This window comes from Herpailurus yagouaroundi, unplaced genomic scaffold (assembly GCF_014898765.1).
Source record: "Herpailurus yagouaroundi ecotype Mexico unplaced genomic scaffold, PumYag 186, whole genome shotgun sequence".
Taxonomy (NCBI): domain Eukaryota; kingdom Metazoa; phylum Chordata; class Mammalia; order Carnivora; family Felidae; genus Herpailurus; species Herpailurus yagouaroundi.
Genome location: NW_024412417.1, coordinates 10737177 through 10763304, shown reverse-complemented (window position 1 = coordinate 10763304; position 26128 = coordinate 10737177). Strand labels below are relative to the sequence as shown.

The following is a 26128-nucleotide window of genomic DNA, read 5'->3' as shown; positions in this document are numbered from 1 at the left end:
AAGGAAAGGAAAGGAAAGGAAAGGAAAGGAAAGGAAAGGAAAGGAGGAAGGAAGAAAGGTAGGTAGGTTCTGGAACCATCACATCACTCCAAGTAGAATTAGAAACATTCAGAAATAAAATATCTTCTTCTGGCACCTTCTCCAGCTGTAGCAATTAATCTATTCTAAAGCCAGAGGTATTATGGAGACTTGTTAGATGAAATTCAGAATATATAAAGCATCAACATTAAGATCACTGTAACACTAGTTTAAAATGTTTAATCAATTGAAATTTAACTTAGAACATATCTGAGGAGGAGGGCTATGAAATGCTGTACCTAACACCAGTCTGTTAGTAGATGGTGCAAGAAGACTGTCAAAACTTAAAGGTTAAACAGAAAGCCTACAAACCTTTGGTGCAGAAAACAAATATATACTAACATCAACTACACCTCTGAGAAAAAGAAATGACTTATGAATAAAATCAAAAGAGAAGTGACTGATAAAAACAACCCCTAACTTAAAAAGGCAACAATGCACTCCGGCCACGGGGCTGATAGGTCATGATCGTGGTTTTTTCTTCATTAAATAGCTACTAAGCAACTGTTATTTGTAAGCCACTACTGTTCTAGGTAAATAAATATTTCAGGAAGTAAAAGAGATGGTGATCCTCCTGGTGAATTCTATAGTTTACTGAAACTCAGAACAATCTAGTGTCTTTACTGTTAATCAAGAAGGAAGGGGAACAAAGAGACTATGGGAAAGCAGAGGCATGTCTTTGCTCGGACAGGATGTAAGAAAGAAACTTTAGGAACAACCTGCTGCAAAAGATCATCAAAATTTGAACGGAAGACATTTTGGAGGGCTCTGGACTCAATGTGTTCTTACGTTATGAAGCAAACCCACATACACATGTACTCTAAGTATTTTAGGACACTAAATACTAAAGTGTATATTCTACAATTGGCTACAACAATGATTAATAACAAGTGTAATTTTGGCCTTAACAAGCCCATTCAGAAGTTACCTGGTGGTAAATCAGGATCTGTGGGAGCAGCCTGCTGAATTCTTCGGGGTTTTACTGATGATTTCGTGTTCTCAGTAGTACTACGGTTGGTAGAATTAGAACCACAACTTTCATGGTCATCCTATTTTTAAGAAAAGTAAAGTATCAATCATCACTCAAGAATTAGGAGACATATTTCAGTTAAATATATAGCTTAGGGTTACTAAATTTGATTAGACTCTAATTTTATTTTTTAGCTCTAAAAATCTGTATACCAAACAATTCTTATAATTTGCATTCTCAAACACTGTTTAAAAATAACGAGTAGTTTAAACCACAAATTCTTCCTTTCTTGAGTATCTAAACAAACCAATTGATAATGTCAAGAAATCCTTATATATGACTTTTGCAAAAAAAAGACTATTCAACAAAGCTTTAAACACTTGCCATTTGAATACAAAATAAATGGAAAAGGTCTTAATTGTCTCCTGTTTGTTGTTTACATGGTAAGACCCCCAGTATTGTGTGTGTTAAGAATCCCAGCTGTCTTCTTAATCACCTTAATGATTAATCTTAATAATCCTTAGAATCCTTTGCATCCTATTATTTTTACTGAGTTATTATTCTCATTAAACATAAGGCTTAATTGGGTTTGATAGCAAAAACTTCAACACATTTTCAAAACATATTCCTTTATACAGTGCAAACAGTACACTTTTCTTACCTTGATTCAACAAGTTTATATAATGCTCTTACGTGCTAATTGTTGAATGTACAAAGCCAAATTAGATATAATACTAATTTTCAGAGTCCACTAAAAACATATATAGCTTGTTTTACAGAGTACTTTAAGTTAGGAACAGAAAGAACTATTAAGAACTATTTGGAAGAACTAGAGAGGTCAGGCTTATAAAAGTATAGGAAAGTTTTAGGCTAAGATTGGAGGCTACATAGAGGCAAACCATTAGCAAAAGCAGCATATATGTATGTAGCATGTACAAGAAATAATGATTAGTCAAATAAAGCCAAAGTATACAATGTAAGGTGAAAGAACCACACCAGAAACTAAAGGCATGAACCAGTTCAGTAAAAGTGAGATAACATTAAGGACTATAAAGATGCGGGGCACCTGGGTGGCTTAGTCGGTTAAGTGCACACGCTCTCGCTCTCTTGCTCTCTCTCAAATAAAAATAAACATTAAAAAAAATAAAAATTTAAAAAATTTAAGAGAACTATAAAAATGTTCTCAGTCTTCATTCTACTTGGCCATATTTCAAGATGTGGTAATTGGGATGCCAATAACCAATAAGAAAGGAGATTTAGTAGTTCTAGTAGAGGAACAAGAGTAGGAGCAGTAAATGAATAGTTCAAAAAGTGAGTAAGAATTTAAAGCGTAAATAATAAACATAGATTGCCCCTTCAAGAAGACAGGCAATATAGGAAGGAAACAGATTGGGTAGTAATATGAGGTAAAAGCATCAGCCATCTTCTTATTCCCATTTTGGGGATAAAAGAGCACATTTTGGGGCACCTGGCTCAGTCGATTAAGCATTTGACTCTTGATTTTGGCTCAGGTCATGATCTCAGGGTTCGTGAGTTCAAGCCCCATGTTGGGCTCTGTACTGACAGTGCAGAGCCTGCTTGGGATTCTCTCTCTCTCTCCATCCCTCCCCCATTTGTGCATGCTCTCTATCAAAATAAAATAAACTTTAAAAATAAAAAAGAAAGCAATTTGCCTTACATACAAAGGCTAACTGATGGTGCACTGTGCCTCATCAATTTATTAATCAATAAGAAAACTATTTGATAATACAAGAGTGGTGAGGAATTCAGTTTTCTATTTTACATATTTGAAGAGAAAAATTCAAGAAAAGATGGAAAACCACTAAATTTACCAATCTAATAAGATACTAAAAGAAAATAACAATGATAAGACCTTTAGACAACAAAATTTTTATTCAATGCCACCCTAAGAGAACAATTATATAAGATGAATCTTTTATAAGACAACACAGCTTCAGAGGCTAGTGATATATTAGCAAAAGAAAAAAAAATGTTTGAAACTTCAAGACAAGCAGACAGTAACAGATTTGCTATCTTAAAAAAAAATTCACATGAATTTATGTCATTTTAAGGTAATGCAAAACAAACTTCACAGTGTTTCATTCTACAAAACAACTTCACTATTCAATCTTTATAATGACATCTTCTGTTATTTTGGTGGGATGTTATAGTCTCTAAATACTAAAGGACTACTACTATGAATAAAACCTTACTGTAATTACTTTTAGTTCAGCTTACATCCTTAAAAATGTCTGTAGTCATACACTTCTGCACAACGTTAACATTAAAACACACTATTAATTTTTGAAACATATGGTTGTCTCAAAAGCCCAGAAGTAAAACATGTTCATTAAAGAAATGTGAAAAAGTTCCAAGTGAACTGCCAAAACTAGCATAATTATGAAAATATTTAACACTGAAACCATCTGAAATCACATACTGTATATAGATTACAGTGATGTCATAATAAACATTCCAGCCAAAATGCACTAAAACTACTGCAGTCCAATAAATCTGGCATACATGAGATGACAAACATTTTAGAGAGAACAAGTTTTTATTTTTTAAAAGTGATTAGCAGCAAAAAAAGGGTAAAGTGCATAGACTAAATATAAGATTTCAAATAAAAAAAATAACAGTGAAGAAAGCTTCCCTACAAATTACACATTTTTATTATTCAAAAGAAAAAAATAATTTGCTTAAACAAAATTTGTAATAATCCTGAAATTTTAGTCACTTTAAAAATGACCATTAATCATGGTACTTACAGGAATATATACTATAAAACAAACACTACCAAATGTGCAAATGCAAATCTTTCTTAATTATAGTTAGGAAATTAGGGTTGCATATATAATTAGAAAATAATCCTTTTCATAATTTCACCTAGTTTTCATTTCAATTAATCTTAATTGCATCAGTCACAGATCAACTTCCATTCAAATCCTACCTCAGCCAAATTAAATAAAAAGCAAAACAAGAAGTACAATATTTTCTATTAAAATTAGAATTACTTCCATCATTATGAGCTCACTATCTGCTTCCAAACAGTATGCATCATTTTTTAACACATTTTACTTCATTGAAAGTCTCTAATCTGTAATAAAAGATACCCTGTTCTCAAAAATACAAACTAAAATGTTTTGAGGTCATTTTTAACCCCAAACACATTACAGTTATATCTCTTATTTAGGTTGCAATTTTCCCAAAATGTCTGGTAAGTACATTTCATGGTAAAAGAATGTTTTCTCTTGGGGACCACATAGCTATTTCTGAAAATACTGCCCTTTGCTCCTCATGAAACAAGCAAGAATGTCATTTCCTTACAAAAGTTCCTAACAGAGGGAAAATGTGGTGAACACCATATGTATGTAAATACATCCATTACCTTCATACTGACAGATGATAGGATCAGGTTGCATACTTTTCACCTTAGCCCTCATAAGGGTGAGTCAGTTAAAACTTGAAACCCATCAACTCCCAGATTCACAATGGTATGAATAAGATTGAGGACAGGACTTAAAACAGGTGGCTGAATCATTTCAACTCCTTGGTTAAAAATAGACCAAGAGACGGGGTGCCTTGGTGGCTCGTCGGTTGAGCATCCAACTTCAGCTCAGGTCATGATCTTACGGTTCATGAGTTCAAGCCCCGCATCGGACTGTGCTGACAGCTCGGAGCCTGGAGCCTGCTTCAGATTCTGTGTCTCCCCCTCTCTCTGCCCCTCCCCTGGCTCATGCTCTGTCTCTCAAAAATAAATATTAAAAAAAATTTAATAAAATAAAAATAGACAAAGAAGTTAAAATGCAACAAAGAATTGAAGGGAAAAAAACTGAAAGGCAGCATCAATAAGTGATGTGCTTTAAGCTCTTCAGCCTCATGGCATGCAGACAAGCAGAAAAGAATGAAGGCTTACCTGAATGCTCTGGTCACCAAAAAAGCCTGAATGAAATACAGTGAAGGGCCTTGCAAATGAACTGATACAGAGCTTGTAAGGACATGCACCTCTACCCTCTCCAGTAGCAAGTACAACAGCAATTGTCAGATGCAATAAAGAATCTCTAAGAGAAACCCTGAATTCCAGAGTCAGAGAGTCAAATAAAGTCACCAAAGAAGAGGTATATTTGGAGAACACAAGAGCAAGCCCGGGAAAACACATTCACTCACATTCATGGTCGAAATTAGAATCTCTGACTCACATCTACCCTGACAGCAATATTAATCAACTTAATTTTAGTCACTAAAAAAAGTACCTTGCACATTTAAAAGAAGGAATACGTATACCCCCAATGTCTTCACACATCAACTGCAGCCCACAGAAGAGGCTGCTTACATCTTTTCTCCCATCAAGGGTAAGAACATGAGGTGAGGGTGGGCAAGAAGAGAATGCTGTTGATGCCCCCCCTTACATTATTTTACTTGATCCTCCCAAAAGGAAGAACAGCTAATCTGACAAGCCAAAGCCAAACATTCATTAAGCCACGTTTTAATAATGAAAGACATCACTGTACTAACTGTAAACACCTGTGTGGTGGGGCCTGTCTTCTATCTCTGAGATCCATGCTACTCAAGTAACAGGACCAGAGCCATTTATGCCAGATTAGCCTATCTCTCTCCTGCCTTCTTTTCAAACACACAGAGCCACCTGAACCAGAATACTTCCCCAGCCAGAAAACAAACTGTGCTGGTTAACAGCAACACATTTAAGGAAAATCTGTTGTATATTATTGCCTATGACATCCCCTTCACTCTTATCACTAGGCATATATAATTATTGCCAACCTCTCCTCTTTGTAGAGCACTGGATTGAAGTGGTTAGACCTACTCATATTTGAAAGGTGAAACAGGCAGAAATTAATGGAAAAAAGACCAAAGTATATATGGAGGCATTCTGGCATAAAGCACATTCTGCTATCTAATTTTTACCAGAATTCACTAGGGGGCTGGAGGAGACTGGGTGCTTGACTAGATTAATAAAACTGTGCTTTGTTTTCTTACAAAAAACTTCCTTCAGCAAGAAAGAACTGAGCAATGTGTATGTATGTGTTAGCCACTCTGAGAGAAAATATGTAGTATAAATAGATGGTACCCTTATCCAGGTACTTTACTTACCTACTTCAGGAACAATCCTTATATGCATAAAAAAATTAAAAGCAATGTACGTTAGTCAGCAATCATACGTCACAAAGAAACACTAACGACCTTTACTGAACACTTCGATGTGCCAGACCAGGCCTTAAATATTTTAAGAATGAAATTAGATCTTAAGAGGTCCCAAGGTCAAAAAGATAGGAAGTGACTGAGCTGGGATAAATACCCAGATCTGTCTGTCTGAAAAACTCCTCCTATGAGCTCTTTCCTGAACTTGAAACAAATACCAACAGCAGGGAGAAAGAGAAGGCAGAGAGGGAGGAAAAAGAGACAAATAGAAACTTTTTTTTAATTTATGACACTTCTAACGTGTCACCTACTGCTAATGACATTACACTCATCTCTTTATCCTCTTAAAGCTATGAATTAGACACTGTTCTCCATGCAAAAGTATCCCCATTTAATATTTTTTTATATTCATATATTTATTTTTGAGAGAGAGAGAGAGAGAACACAAGTTGGGGAGGGGCAGAAGAGAGAGACACAGAATGTGAAGCAGGCTCCAGACTCTGAGTTGTCAGCACAGAGCCCAATGCAGGGCTCAAATCCACAACTGTGAAATCATAACCTGAGCCAAAGTCAGATGCTTAATGAACTGAGCCACCCAGGCACCCTAAAAGTATTCCCATTTAAAGATAAGGAAACTAAGACATAAAGAGATGGTTCAAACTCACACTATCACATCGCATAATCCTAACCACAGTTGCTCTACTTTCTCCCTATGAGAAAAGGCCAACTAACAGCACATATATTAGGAGAAGGGATTGAGTACAGTGAGAAGGGATTGTGCACAATCCCTTTAGTCAAAAAAATGTCACAAAGGACTTGAGGTTTGAAAAGCCTGTCCTTAGGCTTGCAATCTGTATAGTCTGTTGCAACCAAAAGTACTGCCAAAAAGACAAGGCATTTCCACTGTTATCCCTTTGGCCAATTTTTGATGAAGAAGTAAATGTTTAAAAAGAGAAAGCAAAGAAAGCCAAATGGCAGTAAGAAAACTGGCTTAAGATTCTAGGAGCCCAAAAGGAAAAAAAAATAAACATTTCTGCAAGGAAATAATATATGTAACTACAGCATTATTATCAAAATAGCATATTCTAAACATATGCAAATGTAAAAGTTAAAATTTTGCCAACAAATAAGATATAAAAAGTAACCTGGAAAAAGATCTATAAGCATGGGGGCGGGGGGGGGGGGGGGGGGGGAAACATCTTCTAATCATATGTAATTCCAAAAAGGGAGAAATTCCCAGAATATTCTCATATTCTAATAATGAAAAAATGCATTTCAGATAAATTTTCAGGAAGCACAGAATGTTCCCAATAGTACCATGAGTACCTTCTCAATAGTACTACTAAATCCAATTGAGATTTTTAAAATTTTTAAAGTTTTTAAAGGAGTAACAAAGATTTTAAAGTGTTTAATTATATGCTACTACAACATTAACAAGTATAAAATTCACAAATTCTTAAGTATTCAGACTATAATGACTCATTTCACTTTAGCTATCAATGGGACACTTACTCCTAAAAAAGTGGTATAATATTAAGTATGCTGCTTAAAAAAAAAGGAAAAACTCAAGAGCCATAATGTTTACCATATTCCTATTTCATAAAGAAACACTTGTTTATTTTTTATTTGAAACCCCTCCACATCTACTCTATACCTGAGTGTCCATTTATACTCAGATACTTTAAACAGTGATTAAGATATAAATACCTTTAACTGTTAGAAGAAGGTATTCTTTTCCATCAAAATATTATAATTTATATATCTAATAAACATTTTTTCAGAGCCAATACTCTAACATTTTAAAGTTTGTCTCATTTGAAAAAGAATAATAATTTATTTCACAAAGGTGTATCCAATCTCTTACTGGCTTTTCTCTGATATATGACAATTTTCTGTTAATGTGAACTACTTAATAGAGAAACCTCAAAATAACATTTTCCCCTTCCATTACATTGCTATTTGCATTCTAAATATTAGAATAATTTTATTTAATACTCAATATTTCCTATTTTCCCTATAAAACAAATGCAGAGGCAAATACTAGTGTTACTAAATAAAATATTGAAGTTGAGAATGAGATCTAATTTACAAGGATCTAAATTACAAAGATCTAATTTGCATTTAGACAAATTGAGGCAAACAATAAAACCTACCAAGAGAGCTAAAGAGTACACTAATGTTCAGGTGTGAGCCTAGACTTCAGGAAGAGCTCAACAACTAACCGAACATTCAGGAGCACCTCTATGTATGCAGATGCACAAAACAAACAAACAACACCAATGGAGAGTCTCTCCTTAAAATTATTCCATCTTTGAACAACGTGGGTAAATTTAATTCTCTACCAAAAAGATATCAAATCTGAATACTGTAGTATTTATAATCATCTCAAATTCTACAAATTCTGTAATTCTACAAATTCTACAAATTGTAGAATTCTCAAATTCTACAATTCTAATAGATCATTGTAGAAGTTTGATAGAGACAGGGCACCTAGGTGGCTCAGTTAGGTAAGTGTCTGACTTTGGCTCAGGTCATGATCTCATGGTTCGTGGGTTCAAGCTCCATGTCAGGCTCTGTGCTGACAGCTCAGAGCCTGGAGCCTGCTTTGGATTCTGTCTCCCTCTCTCTCGCTCTCTGCCCCATCCCCGCTCACATTCTCTCTCTCTGTCTCTCAAAAATAAATGTAAAAAACACAAAACAAATTAAAAAAGAGTAAATGGTTGAGTAGATTAAGAGAGGGAAAGACTCCATTAAGTCTAGACATAAAAAAAGAGTCTGAAGATAGTAAAGTAAAATGGAGGTGGTAGAGGATCACATTCAGAATTCTCTGCACACTGCAGTACAGGAGATAAAAGTTGGTAAGTAGAAAAAGAAAGAGTCCTCAACTTCAGAGTATTATATATAAAGGAATGTATTTTAAAAGCAAACAGGTAAAAATATAAATAAATAAATAAATAAATAAATAAATAAATAAATAAATAAATAAAATAAAAATAAAAGCAAACAGGTAAGTCTTATACTGTAAAATAATATTCTGAATGACTATTATGGGTACAAACAATGCAAGAAGCTTTATATTCATTCTTCACAACCATCACAAAAATCCTCTAAGATACTGTCATTTTCATTTAACAAATGACAAAAATAAAGTTCATACGGATAAATAGCTTATAAAAAGTGAAAATTTTTGACAAATATTAGAGAGTTTTTGTTAAAGTCTTGGAAAAGTTCAAAAAAGGAAGGAATTACTTTAAGCTATTTCTTTTTTTTTTTTTTAATTTTTTTTTCAACGTTTTTTATTTATTTTGGGGACAGAGAGAGACAGAGCATGAACGGGGGAGGGGCAGAGAGAGAGGGAGACACAGAATCGGAAACAGGCTCCAGGCTCCGAGCCATCAGCCCAGAGCCCGACACGGGGCTCGAACTCACGGACCGCGAGATCGTGACCTGGCTGAAGTCGGACGCTTAACCGACTGCGCCACCCAGGCGCCCCTACTTTAAGCTATTTCTATTACTCTCACTAAAATCCTTTCATCTTCTTACAGTTGGCCATTTTTCTCTCATCCCAACTCTTGCTATTCTCTTTTGAATAGAAAATAGAGCTACTACTAGAAAAGCCCTAGTCATAAGCAGGTAAGTAGGAGTTAACCCAAAGGTTAAATCTAGAAATCAGAATTGTTAAGCAAAGAAAGCAGCAAAGACTTTCTCAAACACAAGCTGAAAGAATTTGCATCAAGATGAAATGGACTACAAAAATATTCAAGGAAGTTCTTCAAACTTAAGTAAAATACTGCTACATGAAAAATTTGATCTACGTAAAGAAATGAAGAATGCCAGAAGTAACTAAATGGGTAAATACAACACTTTGTTTTTTAATTTCTTACAACACTGTTCAAAGCAATCATAATAATAACAGCATATCACTGATTTATAATATATTGAAGAGTCATAACATTAGCACAAATGATGGCAAGGAATAAAGAGAAGCATACTGTTATAGGCATACTAAAGTAAAACACAATATTTACATTATCCATGAAGTGAAATATTATTAAAGTAGATAAATACGCATATTGGTAACCCTAGAACAACCACTAAAAAAACGAAGAGATACAGCAAATAAACCAGTAATGAAGATAAAATGTAATGCTCAAATACACTCAGCTAATCCAACAAAGGCAGGAAAAGAAAAAAAAGGAACAAGAATTAGCTAGAACAAATAGAAAACAAATAAAAAGACTTGAGACCAATCTTACTAACAACTACATAAAATGTAAACAATCTAAAACACTCCAATGAATAGGCAGAAATTATCAGACTAGTAAAACCCAACTATAATCTGTCTATATTGCAAACTCAGTTCAGATGTAGACTCAGTAGTTTCTGATTACTAAATATCCCAAGTTTAAAAAAAAAACATGTGAAAATGAACAAGTTCAAGAAAAAAGAAAATTAGCAGTATGTAATCATCAGAAGGAAATCAGAGAACCGTTGCATTTTATGAATTGAAAGGGAACCTATAGACTAGCTTGTGAACCAAACAGAAAAACTCGAAGCTGCAGTGTTCTTCATTATTGTTAATTCCAGACAATACATGGAGATGGCTTAAGGCTAAAAGGGAAAAGAGAACATGGAACCATCAGCAAGCTGAAAAGTACTAAACCAGCATTGTTTTCTGTCTGCAGCATTTTGACATATAAATTACAGTGTCCACAACATGGAATATTATAACTAAGGTTATAGTGGCACTTCTATTACAATCCCGTATATTCACATTCATTCACAACATTCTTAGAAAGTCCTTCATTAAAACAAAAGACTTCATTACTTGTTTGAATTCAAATGTGACTTTTCTTCTTCCTAAGACAGAAGAGCTAGGAGAATAAAAATAACATTTTCAGCTCAAAAGAAAAAAAACTTCCCAAGGATAAAACACACACAACAGGATCCCTCAAAAACATCAAGCGTGGCAAACAAGAATTAAAACTCCTTCATTAAATTATATAAAAAACTTTTTATTTAACCAAAACCCACTTTATGCCAAGTTCAGTTTTCATATGGCATATATTTTAAGCTTATACATGACACAATAAAAGATTCTAGTATATGCAATTTTTTTAGCAAGCACAAAGCAGTTTTTTAAAGCAAAAGTACACTCCCAAGGTGGGAGAGCAGGCAGGTTCTACAAGGTGGAACTGGCCCCTAGGTTGCTTTGGGATTGGATATTACTGGGTCTCTCTGGGCTGGAAGGAACTGTGACATACAGTGGGGTGGTCTCTAATGCAAGCTGCTTCCAATCATTTGGGGGGACTCCTTCCACAGGTTGGGAGGGGGCTTTTTTGACCCTATGAAGTTTCTACCGGGACTATCAGGGCAGCCTTTCTCCACGACAGGTTGGAGGCAAGGGTGCGGGGGGTTAACAACAGTGCAAATGCATGATTACCCAGGGACAGAGGTGGAAGGGGGAGAGTGTAGGCTCTGCACTTGCGGCTCTTAGTCTGTCAGCCCCAAGGTCTGGGAAGTCATAAGGTCAGGATGTTGTGCCCCTGGGCTTTTGATGTGTAAGCTATTTATCACCATCTTTGCCTCCAGCTCTTGTCTCTATCATTCCCCTTTAAGGATTCATGACTCTGGCTTGGAGGCAATTCCTTCCACTGCCGGTATCTAGCATGTCCTAACATGTCCTCCTCCCCCACCCCCCTACCCCTGCTCAAGAAATAGGGACCCAAATCACTGGCAAAGAGGGCAATGACCACTCTGGCTGCTTCAAGCTGAAGCAGGGCATCAGGGAGTTTGGGTTCACTATTCTTGCTGTCAGGTAGGAAGAATTTCCACGTACGATATCCATTCACGAGTCTCATGTAGATGAAGGTGTCCTGAGTACAGTCTGATGGCCTTGGTGTAGTTCCAGTTAAGAGTTTTATTGCTTCTAATCTGCCACATCCATCTTTACTGATGACTCCAATCCATGGATGGTTACTTGTTGCAGTGGGGCCAAATGGAGTAGAGGACTCCTTCAGTCCATCACCATGTGTGGGGTAGCAGTTTCTGAACTGGGTGTCCTTTTACCTCAAGGGCAGTTAGCCACGCAGTGTCCTGTCTGCTGACATTTAGGACATTGGGGGGGGGGGGGTCTCTTACTCGGATATTTTCATGCCCAGTCCTCCTGCAGATCAGGCATTTTCCTGATCCCTTTTTTAGGACGCAGTTGGGCATTTTTGAAGCAGGTTTGGCCCTACAGGGCCACTAGCAATTAGGCCTGACTGCCATATTTCCTTTTCTCTTTCTTCCAAGCCTTAGCCTCTTCCTCTTGGTCCCTGTTGTATAAGACATTAGATGATGCTGAAAGAAGTTTTTTAACACTGGGGCCCAGGTTCTCTTACCAGTTTTGGCAGATTCCGCCTGATATTTGGCAGACTAAGAGAAGAATTTGCCTTTTAGAATGACTGTTCCCTCAAAAGACTGTAGATCACGGTTAATATATTTAGTCACAGCCTCAGAGTCTTTCTAGAAAGGCAGTAGAATTCTCATTTGGCTCCTGGGTGACTATAGCCACCTTAGAGTAGCTGATAGCTTTTTGTCCACTGGCTTTTAACCCTGACTTAACACAGATGAGAAACTGATCCCACTCCCATCTTTCTGAAGGTTGGTCATAATCGCATCCTGGATCCACAGGCAGGGACAGCAGTCTCTCCTACTGGGTATCTGGTATCAGAGAGGTGAAGACTGTTAGCATACACCCTGGCTTCCTTAAGAACCATTCCCTTTTGGGTCACTGAAAGAGCCTGTCCTAAGATGATCATCATTAAAGAACTAGATCATTATAACATTATCTTCCAAACAGAGGAAGGGATAGATGTGTTATAAAAGGTCGTGAAGAGAGGAGGGAGAGTTAAGATGGCAGAGAAGTAAGAGAACCAGAATTTCCCTTGTCCCACAAACACAGTAGTATTGAGGTCAGAACACTTGGAATTTCAGGAATCCAGGCTACTGAGTGACAGAAACATCTCCACCAATGTACAGAGACAGCTTGGGGGACAGAGATGCATGTTTGCAAATTGAGACAGATAAAATGGGCAACGTAAGCACAGAAAGAGGGAACACCTCTGGTCAAGAGACAAAAGGAAGAGAAAGAGAGGCTGTGGAAGTGTGGGATTGTATTTGGACAAGAAAAAAACCTGTCCAGACCACAACCAGGGATCGAAAAATCCAGAGAGCCAGTTTCTACCTTCCAAACAGACTTAGGAGTCAAGATCAGAGTTCTCAGGGCTGTGCAACTGCCTGGGTTCGGACCGAACCCACAGCTGTGCGTGTGCACCCGGCAGGGAAGGGAGCGATCTGGGGGGTGCACTGGGAGACAGGAGTCCCTCCCTTGAGTCTATGGGAAGAGGGTAAGACATCAGGTTTTGAATTCCAGCTGAGCGCCTAGGAGAGGGGGGAGACTGTGGAGCAGGACAAGCTGGCCCCACCCGCGCTGCTCTGTGAAAACTGCCTGAACAGCATGGTTTGAGACACCCAGTCTGGGAGGAGAGATTAGGGTGTTGCTATTTTTCTCCCCATCACCAACACGATGGGGCTTCAGAGAACAGGTCAGCGACTCCCAGTGGAACCAGGACCCACTTACACAAAACCCCGCCCCTCTGTGCCTGTTAGCTGCGTATCTACTGGAGACGGACCCTAACCAAACTAGAAGGCCTCTCCTGCAGACCAACACAGCCACCAGTTCCAACGTACCAACAGACAACTGTCCTGTGGTTTTGCATTTTCTGATTTGATTTTTGGTCAATTCTTATTATATATATGTATACTTTTCTTCTTTCTCTATTCTGTTTGTTTAATCAGGCATTTTGACTATTCTTTTTACACCTTGTCTATATCTCCTCCTCTTTATTTTCATCTCTCTCTCTCTCTCTCTCTCTCTCTGGATTGACACTTACAGTTTCTTTGATTCTCTTCCTGGTCCTTTTTTTCTGCCCCTGTCATTTCTCTTTGTATGGGATATGCTTCTTCTTCCACTCTCCCCCTTTTCAAATTTTTCCAGAGTTACTTCAACGAACAAATTAAAGCATACACAATGAAAGGTCCAAATCACCAACCACTACAAGTAGGAAGATGAAGCAACCAGAGTCACAACAACAAAGTGCAAGCGACACACTGCAAAAACATTTCCTGAAGTGCCAGGCCCTGGACAGAGAAGTACTCACAGGTGCAAGGCACATAACAAGCTATTAAAACACATAAACGACAGAAAATTAGCCAAAATGATGAAATGGAAGAATTTTCCTCAAAAAAAATTCCAGGAAGAAATGACAGCCAGAGAATTTCTCAAGAGGGATATAAACAATATATTTGAATATGAATTTAGAGTAACAGTCATGAGAGTAATAGCTGGGCTTGAAAAAAGCATAGAAGACAAGAGAATCTATTGCTCCAGAGATCAAGGACCTAAGAAACAGTCATGAGGAATTAATAAATGTTATAAATGAATTAAAAAAAAAAACCAGATGCAGTGACGGCAAGGATGGAAGAACTAGGGGAAAATAGGTGAAATAGAAGATAAAATTATGGAAAATTATGAAGCTGAGAAAAAGAGGAATAGGAAATTACTAGATCATGAAGGGAGAATTAGAGACCTAAGTGATTCAATGAAATGCGGTAATATCCGTATCATAGAAGTTCCACAAGAAGGAAACAGAGAGAAAGGGACAGAATGTTTATTTGAACAAGTTATTTCTGTGAACTTCCCTAATCTGGGGAAGGAAACAGATCCAAGTACAGGAGGCACAGAGAACTCCCTTCAAAAAAATCAACGAAAACAGATCAACACCATGACCTATCATAGTGAAACTGGCAAAATACAAAGATAGAGACTTCTGAAAGCAGCTAGGGACAAACGGGCCTTAACCTACAAGGGTAGACACATGAGGGTATTAGCAGACCTGAACTCTGAAACTTGGTAGGCCAGAAGAGAGTGGCATGAAATATTCAATGTGCTGAGTAGGAAAAATATGCAGCCAAGAATCCTTTATCCAGCAAGGCTGTTATTCAGAACAGAAAGAGAGATAAAAGACTTCCCAGACAAAACAATAACAAAAACAAAAACATAAATTAAGGAGTTCATGACCACTAAACTGCCCTGCAGGAGACCGTAAGGGGGACTCCATGAGTGAAAAGCAGCAAAGACTACAAAGGACTAGAGACATCACCACAAGTATGAAACCTACAAAGAACACAATGACATTAAATCTGTATCTTCCAATAATCACTCTGAATGTAAATGGACTAAATGCCCAGATCAAAAGACACAGGGTGTCAGAATGGATTAAAAAAAAAAAAAAATCCATCTATATGCTACCTACAAGAGACTCATTTTAGACCTGAGGACACCTGTAGATTCAAAGTGAGGGGATGAAGAACCATCTACCATGCTACTGGATATCAAAAGAAAGCTGGAGTAGTCATACAGGCAAAGTAGATTTTAAACCAAAGTCTACAACAAGATATAAAAAGGGGCATTATATCATAATTAAGGAGTGTAACCATCAAGAAGAGCTAACAACTGTAAATGTTTTTACCCCCAATGTGCAAGAACCCAAATATGTAAACTAATCACAAACATATGTAAACTTATTGATAATACTGAAATTGTAGGTGACGTTAATACTCCACTTACAACAATGGACAGATCATGTAGGCAGAAAAATCAGTAAGGATACATCGGCCTTGAATGATACACTGGACCAGTTGGACTTAACAGATATATTCAGAACATATCATCCAAAAGCATCAGATTACACACTCTTCTCGAGTGTACATGGAACATTCTCCAAAACAGATCACATGCTGGGTCACAAATCAGCCCTCAAACATAAAAGGATTGAGATCACACCATGCATATTTTCAGATCACAACATTATGAAACTTGAAATCAACCACACAAAAAAATTTGGAAAGCGTCCAAATACATGGAGGTTAAAGAACATCCGACTAAAGAATAATGGGTCAACCAGGAAATTAAAAAATTTAAAAATATACGGAAGCAAATGAAAATGAAAACACAACAGTCCAAACCCTTTGGGATGCAGCAAAGGCAGTCCTAAGAAGAGGAAAATACATTGCAATCCAGGGCTACCTCAAGAAGCAAGAAAGATCCCAAATACAGACCCTAACCTCACGCCTAAAGGAACTAGAAACGGAGAAGCAAAGAAAACCCTAAGCCAGCAGAAAAGAAGAAATAATAAAGATCAGAGCAGAAATAAGTAATATAGAATCAAAAACAAATAGAACAGATGAATCCAAGAGCTGGTTTTTTGAAAGAATAAACAAAATAAACCCCTACTGATACTTCTCAAAAAGAAGACAAAAGACCCACAAAGATAAAATCACGTATGAAAGAGGACAGATCACAACCAATACCACAAAAATACAAACAATTATTAGAGAGTACTATGAAAAATTATATGCCAAACTAGACAATCTGGAAGAAATGGACAAATTCCTAGACACCCACACACTACCAAAACTCAAACGGGAAGAAACAGAAAATTTGAACAGACTCATAACCAGCAAAGAAATTTAATCGGTTATCAAAACTCTCCCAACATCAGGGCGCCTGGGTGGCTCAGTCAGTTGAGCATCCGACTTTGGCTCAGGTCATGATCTCGTGATTTGTGAATTTGAGCCCCGCGTGGGGCTCTGTGCTGGACAGCTCAGAGCCTGGAGCCCCCATCGGATTCTGTGTCTCCGTCTCTCTGCCCCTCCCCTGCTCACAATGTGTCTCTCTCTCTCTCTCAAAAATAAATAAGCTGAAAAAAATTTTTGAAAACAAAATTGAAACAAACAAACAAAAAACCTCTCCCAACAAATAGGAGTCCTGGGCCAGATGGCTTCCCAGGGGAATTCTACCAGACATTTAAAATAGAGTTACTGGGGCGCCTGGGTGGCTCAGTCGGTTAAGCGTCCGACTTCAGCTCAGGTCACAATCTCGCGGTCCGTGAGTTCGAGCCCCGCGTCGGGCTCTGGGCTGATGGCTCAGAGCCTGGAGCCTGCTTCCGATTCTGTGTCTCCCTCTCTCTCTGCCCCTCCCCCGTTCATGCTCTGTCTCTGTCTCAAAAATAAATAAATGTTAAAAAAAAAAATTAAAATAGAGTTACTATCTATTCTTCTCAAGCTGTTCCAAAAAACAGAAATGGAAGGAAAGTTTCTGGACTCAATCTATGAAGCCAGGATTACCTTGATTCCCAAACCAGAGACCCCACTAAAAAGGAGAATTACAGGCCAATATCTCTAAAGAACATGGATGCAAAAATTCTCAACAAGATACTAGCAAATCAAATTCAACAGCATATAAAAAGAATTATTCACCCAAAAAACAAACAATCCAGTGAAGAAATGGGCAGAAGGCATGAATAGACATTTTTCCAAAGAAGACATCCAGTTGGCCAACAGACACATGAAACAGTGTTCAACATCCCTCATCGTCATGGAAATACAAATCAAAACCAGACTGAGATACCACCTCACACTGGTCAGAGGGGCTAAAATGAACAAATCAGGAGACTATAGATGCTGGAGAGTATGCGGAGAAACAGGAACCCTCTTGCACTGTTGGTGGGAATGCAAACTGGTGCAGCTGCTCTGGAAAACAGTGTGGAGGTTCCTTCCTCAAAAAATTTAAAATACATCTACCCTATGACCCAGCAAGAGCACTGCTAGGAATTTACCCAAGAGATACAGGAGTGTTGATGCATAGGAGCACTTGTACCCCAATGTTTATAGCAGCACTTTCAACAATAGCCAAACTATGGAAAGAGCCTAAATGTCCATCAACTGACGATGGATAAAGAAGATGTGATTTTTATATACAATGGAATACTACTTGGCAATGAGAAAATGAAATCTGGCCATTTGCAGCAACGTGGATGGAACTGGAGGGTATTATGCTAAGTGAAATAAGTCAGAGAAAGACAGATATCATATGTTTTCACTCATATGTGGATCTTGAGAAACTTAACACAGACCATGCGGGAGGGGAAGGGGTAAGAAAAGTTACAAACAGGGAGGGAGGCAAACCATAAGAGACTCTTAAATATAGAGAACTGAGGGTTGATGGGGGGGGGGGGGGGAAGGGGGTGATGGGCACTGAGGAGGGCATTTGTTGGGATGCACACTAGGTGTTGTATGGAAACCAATTTGACAATAAATTACAGAAAGGGAAGAAAGTATTCACCATGATCAAGTGGGATTCATTCCTGGGCTGCAGGGCTGGTTCAATATTCATAAATCAATCAACATCATACATCACGTTAATAGAAGAAAGGATAAGAACCATATGATCCTGTCAATAGATGCAGAAAAAGCTTTTGACGAAATACAGCATCCTTTCTTAATAAAAATCCTTAAGAAAGTCAGGATGCAAATACTCACTGTGAAAACTAAATTACCACTTAAGATTTGAAATAATACAGACAATGCTTATGTGTTCATTAGAAAGTAGAAGAAAAAATTGTATACATTAATAAGAGCTGTATTACCTTTTGTTAATGCAAGAAAAGAGCTCGTTTAATCCATGTTTAAAAGGACTCTTTAATATTTTACCACAATTTTTAAAATTTTTAAATATATATCAAATACATATCAAAAGGAAGAAAATGGATTATCTTTCAATTGTGATGTTATATGTAAGATGTTTTTGCTACTTTTCTTCAATTTGCAAATTTCCATTAAAAATATGTAAGCTTTGTAACTGGTAAAAAAATAAAATAATCTTTTTTAAATAAAAAATTAAAATAATCTGGAGAGTGATTTATGATTTATTCTATTTTCTCTTACTATAGCTGTACAAAGTAGATTACAGGTATTCTCTCCCCCAATAAGTGAAAATAAAATCAAATTCTATTTGCTAATCCAAAGTCATATGTCCAGTATGTGGAAAGAAATAAACCATACTCATTGCCCTTGAAGTTTTCCAATTTAGGCAGAGAGATATTCATTAAAAAAAAAAAAAAAAAAAAAAAAAATTATAAAAAAAAATTCAAAAATTATCAGCAAGAAAGTAATAGCAAATTAAAGCTAGAATATGTCTTTTTAAATAATACCTGGCATCATAAGGAATTACACTAGATAGGCAGAACAAAAATGTTTTAAATGATGATGTCAAGCTAAACAGCTTATCCACATGTCAAAACAGAGCTTCAATAGAATTTAAGAACACAAATCATTTTTAACTAAGTAAATTAAACATTTAAAACATCTACTGCTTTACAAATGATGGGCTTTTTTATTATATTGTTATAGCTACATAAAAATATCAACACAATACTTCAGTTTGGAAAAATGTCAAACTCTATACATAAACTATAATATCTAATTTTGCATATCTTGGGAGATTTTTATTACTGCCAATTGCAAACAATAATAAAGCAAGTGAAATTAAATACAATATTCTCTTTTTGCCTTTTCATGTAATACAAGTAAAATTCAATGTTGTCAGAGAGAATAACACACAACTATTATATACAATTCCTGATCATCTATGTGCCAATCGAAGAGAATAGCAGTGTTGAAATGCAATGGAAAACTAAGAAGAATTTGTATTTAATTTTTGATTACGTTAATTGAAATTTTTTTGTAGATTTGCCTCTATTAAATTTTCTTATGCTAATATTAAAATTAGTCAAAGTTCTCTAGAGAATATAGGAAAGCCAAGGGCAAAACATAAATTTTGTGAAATTCACCAATCAAGTAAATTACATAAATAGGAATTGAATTTTCCAATGGATTTTTACATGAGCAAAAGACAGTTTAAGATACCGCTTATACTAAACTTAAAGGTATTCTAACTTGCCAATATATTAATGGGAATAGAGCATCTGGACTTATTATTAATAAGACAACAAAAATGGTACTCAAATCTTTCTCATCTACTACCCATGTGCATAAATAAATTGCTTATTAGACTTCTTTAGAGGCTACCATAATAAACAATACAGTGTCAGTATGGCGAGCTACAAATGATTTAGAGAAACTGAAATAGGAGAGAAGAGAAGTGATCCAGGAGGAAAGGCTAAAAGGATTGAGAAGAACTGTAGAAGCAACAGGAGAGTAGCCATTAATAAATTTTAAGCACAAGAATTAAGCAATCCAGCCAACAATTTAGGAATATCATTCCTAGAGGCAGTGTGAAAAATGATGCCTAAATATTCAAGAGATAGTATGGGCGCCTGGGTGGCTCAATCGGGTAAGTGTCCAACTTCGGCTCAGGTCATGATCTCGCAGTTTGTGAGTTCAAGCCCCATGTCAGGCTGACAGCTCAGAGCCTGAAGTCTCCTTCAGATTCTATGTCTCCCTCTCTCTCTGCCCATCTCCTGCTCCCTCTCTCTCGCTTTCTCCCAAAAATTAATAAACATTAAAATTTTTTTTTAAAAAGAGAGATAGTACAGCAGTAGAATCCAGAGACTGATGAATAATTGAGTAACAGCAATGCAGAAAATTAAGGATGGCCTCGGGGTTTCTGGTTTTGATTGAAGGCAATTAATGGAACTGTTCACTCAAATAGGAAAAATATATAAGGAGAAAAAGGATTTGAGGTTTAAGATTAATTCAATTTGGAATATTCTATAGGACATACAAGCAAAGATCCATTTTGCTCTTGGTGTTAGAACTCAGAAAGTAAGACTGGACTCTCAGAATTGTATAAACTAAGCACATATAATAACTAAATCTACAGGGAATAAAATTATCCAAGGACAGAAGAGGATTAAAATATTGAACATGTAGGAAACTCCAACTTAAATTTTGGAATGGGTGGCAGAAGTCACAAGACAAGCCAGAGAAAGGGTGCAAGAGAGACAGGGAAAGAATCAGAGGAACCACCAAAGTGAAGTTTTCAGAAACAAATCAAAAGTATCAACTATCCCAGTTGAATGAGGATTAAAAAGTAAATGAAAAATGTCCACTGGATTTTGCAACAGTCATGGACTACTGACTACTGTTGAAGTGTTTACAATGGCATCATGGAGGCATATTCAGTAAAGTGTAAATATTAACTTCTAAATTTAAAAAAGGGTAGAAAGATTGATACAGATTAGAAGTGGATAAAACCTTCTCTAGTTATAGATGACAGGATTGTCTAAGAAATCATTACAAATCCAGAAATAAACTCTATAGACAATTCTGTAGATTTTCAGTAAGGGTTATAAGAGCATTCAATGGGCAAGGAATGGACCCTTCAACAAATGATCAGATAACTAGATAACAAAAAAATAAAGTTGGACCTTTATACAAAATTTAACTCAATATGGATTGACAATTGAAATATAAGAACTAAAAATTTAAATCTCTTAAAACATAGGGGGAGATTTTCATGACCTTAGATACAGCAATGGATTCTTAGATAGGACATCAAAATCATTAGCAACAAAAGCAAAAAATGGTTATATCAGACTTTATCGAAATTAAAAACTCTTGTGCAAAGGAAATTATCAAACAACCTACACAATGGGAGAAAATACTTGCAAATCATATCTACTAAGGCCCTAGTATCCAGAATATATAAAGAATTCAAAACTCAACAACAAAAGACAACCCAATTTAAAACCAGCCAAGAGCAAATAAAAGATGTTCAACATTGTTAGCACATTGGTAAAAAGAAAAAGAAAAATCCTGACTGAATGGAAATAAAGGGAAGACATGTATGCTCTGAATTATAGAAATTCTCTAGATTTCAGGAAAGTTCTACTAGGGGGAGTAGACACTGGTATAGAATCCAAGAGAGATTTACTATTCTACACTGAAAAAAATTTCTGAAGCCTTTTGTCATAAGCAGATATTCAAATTAAAACAGCTGTGTCCTATCTTTGATTTTATTTTTTCATACGTATTTTGAATGAGAGAGCGCGCACACGCACATGCATAAGCAGGGGAGTAGGAGTAAGAGGGAGTCAGAGAATCCCAAGCAGGCTCTGTGCTGTCAGCATAGAGTCTGATGCAGGGCTCAATCCCACAACTGTAAGATCACAACCTGAGCCAATACCCAGAGTTGAACATTTAATTAACTACGTCACCCAGGCACCCCCCCATCTTTGATATTAGTTTGATCTGACACAGACCTTCTAAAAAACAAAATAAACCTAAAAGATGAAACTATAAAAAGTGCTGAAGCAACACTACACAAAATGTCACAGTTAAGAGTAACAACATATCATGGCTCAATCAGGCCACCAAAATTAGACCATCAGGACTAATTTTTTTTCTTAGTAATACTTCAAATCAAATCAATCCTGGATGTGTTCAACATTTGGGTCCCAAGAATTAAACTAAATCCTACTTTCAACCTATGCAAATGCAAGTATGGTACAGAAAGGTAAAACAAACCTATTGCATTACCAAACTTTTCCAAACTTAAAAAATTGAATTTTTTCAGTAAGGCTATAGATGGTAATTTAGGGCAGGAGTTTTCATCACTCAATGACTGCTGAATATCTGAGAAAAATCTTAGAGGAAATTAATTTGTTGCTTAAAAGACTCAGAAGATAGGGGCGCCTGGGTGGCACAGTCGGTTAAGCGTCCGACTTCAGCCAGGTCACGATCTCGCGGTCCGGGAGTTCGAGCCCAGCGTCAGGCTCTGGGCTGATGGCTCAGAGCCTGGAGCCTGCTTCCGATTCTGTGTCTCCCTCTCTCTCTGCCCCTCCCCCGTTCATGCTCTGTCTCTCTCTGTCCCAAAAATAAATAAACGTTGAAAAAAATTTAAAAAAAAAAAAAAAAAAGACTCAGAAGATATTGTAACCACATACGTAGGAATTAGAATAGGAAATTACACGAGTTTAATATACTGTACAGCAAATCTAAAAGCCCAAATATTAATGAACCAAAATTTGATTTAAAATAAACTGATTACTGGCTTTTGATCTAAACATGTATTTAAGAAAAGTGTACTTATGGGAATCAGAAAACAATTTCTGAGTTACAATGGCAAACATGAAAATATTTTCACTTTTTAGTTCACATTCTAGCAGAACCTGCAGGTACATGAAATAATAGTACCTACATTTTTCAAAAGACGTGACAGATGATTCTGCAAACTTAAAGGATGACATCAACCATTAGAAAGCATTATGCCTATAATTAAGTAACAAAACCTGCTGAGATGATTTTCAAGCAAATTAAGCCAACAAAAGAAAAGCATTGAAAGTGTATATAAGGGACAGTGAAATCAGATGGCAGAGTAGAAGATACCAGCACCAACATTCAACCCCCCATAAAAACAACAGCTATCCACAAATGAAAACATCCCTGGAAGGGCACCAGAGTCCAATTAAGAACCTAGAACAACACAGTGGAGAAAGAGAGAAAAAGAGAGACAGAGAGAGAAACAGAGAGAAAGAAAGAATGAAAGAGCGAGAAGAAGAAAGAGAGAAAGAGACAGAGAGACAGAAGGAAGAATCTAGAAAAAGAAATCACCAGGGGGATCAGCTTAGAGATGTCTGCAGAGAGCTGACAAAGAAGGGCAGCTGTTTTCAGTATCAGCCACAATATGGATCCCATCATCTTTTGCAACTGAAGACCTCAAGGGCCCTCAGGACAGCCATAGACTCCCCCCAGTTTTTGCAGTTGAGGGCTCCACATATTATTTTTTGGAGGACTCCAGCACCCTGCTCCATAGGACATGGGCAAGCTTTTGTCACATGACCAACTGCTGTCACCACCACAAACCCCTGGGAGAAGATACAGCTGCACTGTTCCCTGATGGAGCTGCTACTGTGCGGCTCCAGAACCAGGGCTGCAACTGTACCCCCAAAACTCAAGGAAACCTCAGACTCCATAGCCACATCTGCTCCATGTAGGTCTACACATCTGACCCTGGCTCCATGCATGATGCCACTCAAGACCCTGGTAACACAGCTGTTCCAAGTATACCCCTATCTCAGGTACTAGAAAGAGCCAGCACCCCTGCAGGCCAGCCAGCACCTAGGACCCTAAAGCCAGCATCTTTCCTCACAAACCTGTGAAGACCTCAGCTCCACAACACTCACTGCATGCCCACATCTCGAATTTCAAAGCCACCACCAATGCAAGCCACCCAAAGACCTGGACTCCATCATCTCTGTGGTTCCCCCACAGGCACCTTTCCATCAGATGTTGATTCAAAGGCACACGCTAATCAGGCCTGGCACCAAATCGTATACTTTCAACCATGACAAGCCCCATCAGAGAAGAGGTATCAGAGTTCCCCAGGAGCATTTGCCTCTGAACACCCCAACGCCCTTGCCATGACTGTTGACACCACAGCAATACGCCATTGAGGCCTCCTGCAACCTTTACTGATGCTGACCTCAGCTGATTGAGCTGCACAGACTATAAAACTAGGCCTGCCACAGACCAAAACTACCTCATTTCAGCCAGCCAGAGCCCTTGTACCCACCCACAGGTAAAGGTCTTCCCCTACCAAAATCATTCTGTATAGAAGAGACGACTGCTTCAAACATGTACGCATCAATGTAAGTCTGTAAGAACACACACACCCCAAGGAAACAGGACATCACCAATAGAACAAATTTTCTAGTAACCAATGACAAAGAAATGGAGATCTACAAATTGCCAGAAAAAAAATTTTTAAAGAATTGTTCTAAGGAAGTTCAGTGAACTATAAAAGAAGACAAAAACTAAATGAAATCAGGAAGACAAAATGTGAATAAGGAGTTCAACAGAAAGACAGAAATCATGAAAAAAGAACCAAGCAAAGTCTGGAGTTGAAGAATACAATAATTTAAAAAATTTAATACAGAATATCAACACCGGATTTGATCAAGCAGAAGGATCTGTGAACAAATCATCTGAAATGGTCCATTCAGAGGAAGAAAAGTAAAAAAGAATTTAAGAGTGAAGAAAACTATGTGAATTACAAGATACCATAAAGCAAAACAATACTGACATTATTGAAGTGCCAGGAGAAGAGCAGTAAAAGGACAGAAAGCTTAAAGAAATAATAGCAAAAACTTCCCAAATAGAAGTAAAGATATGGACTTCCAGGAACATGAAGCTCATAGGTCTCCATACAGATTCAACCTGAACAGGACTTCAACCAAAGCCTATTACAATAGAACAGTCAAAAATTAACAACAAAGAGAAAATTTTGAAAGCAGCAAGAGAAAAGAAATTAATTTCATATATAAAAAAAAACCATAAGGCTATCAGTGGATTTCTCAACCAAGAGAGAGTGGGGTAATATATATTCAAAGCACTGAATATATCTTGTTTGGCAACCAGGCAAAGCTATTCTTCAGAAATGGTCAAGAGTTTCCTAGACCAAAGAAAAAAACAGGGGGGGCGGGGGGGGGGGGGGAGTCGGTTAGGGACTTCATCACTAGATCTGCATTAGTTAAAAAGGAATTCTTCAAGAGGAAAGGAAAAGAGGTTAAATAGAGAACATGAAAACCTATTCAAGTAAAAAGCTCACTGGTAAACTACATCAACTCAGAATACTCTAATACTATAACAGTAGTGTGTACAAATCACTTTACTATGAAGGTTAAAAGACAAAATCTTAACAATATAGCTAGAGCAATTTGTTAATAGATACACTATATAAACAATGTCAATTGTGACATCAAAAACAAAATATGGGAGGGTAGTGATGAAAGGGTAACATTTTTGTATATGATATAAGTTAAGCCTTTATCAGCTTAAAATAGATTATAACAGAGGTGCCGGAGTGGCTCAGTCACTTGAGCATCCAACTTCGGTTCAGGTCATGATCTCATGGCTTCTGAGTTTCAGCCCTGAATTGGGCTTGCTGCTATTAGTGCAGAGACTGCTTTGGATCTCTGTCCCCCTCTCTCTCTGCCCCTCCCCTGCTCACACTCTCCCAAAAATGAAAGAAAGAAAAGAAAGAAAAGAAAGAAAAGAAAGAAAAGAAAGAAA

The 26128-nt window shown here is 37.1% G+C and overlaps 1 protein-coding gene across 10 annotated transcripts in view; it reads right to left on the bottom strand.

The window, feature by feature from the left end:
• VPS13B (vacuolar protein sorting 13 homolog B) overlaps positions 1–26128 on the bottom strand; it is a 795663-nt gene that overhangs the window by 727491 nt on the left and 42044 nt on the right. For all 10 annotated transcript variants that reach the window (XR_005796430.1, XM_040494097.1, XM_040494098.1 and 7 more), the window contains one exon: positions 1007–1127. Coding sequence is in view for 9 of the 10 variants with exons in the window: in XM_040494097.1 (XP_040350031.1) it covers positions 1007–1127 (121 nt within the window). In the remaining variant the exon portion in view is untranslated. The remainder of the gene's footprint in view (positions 1–1006; positions 1128–26128) is intronic.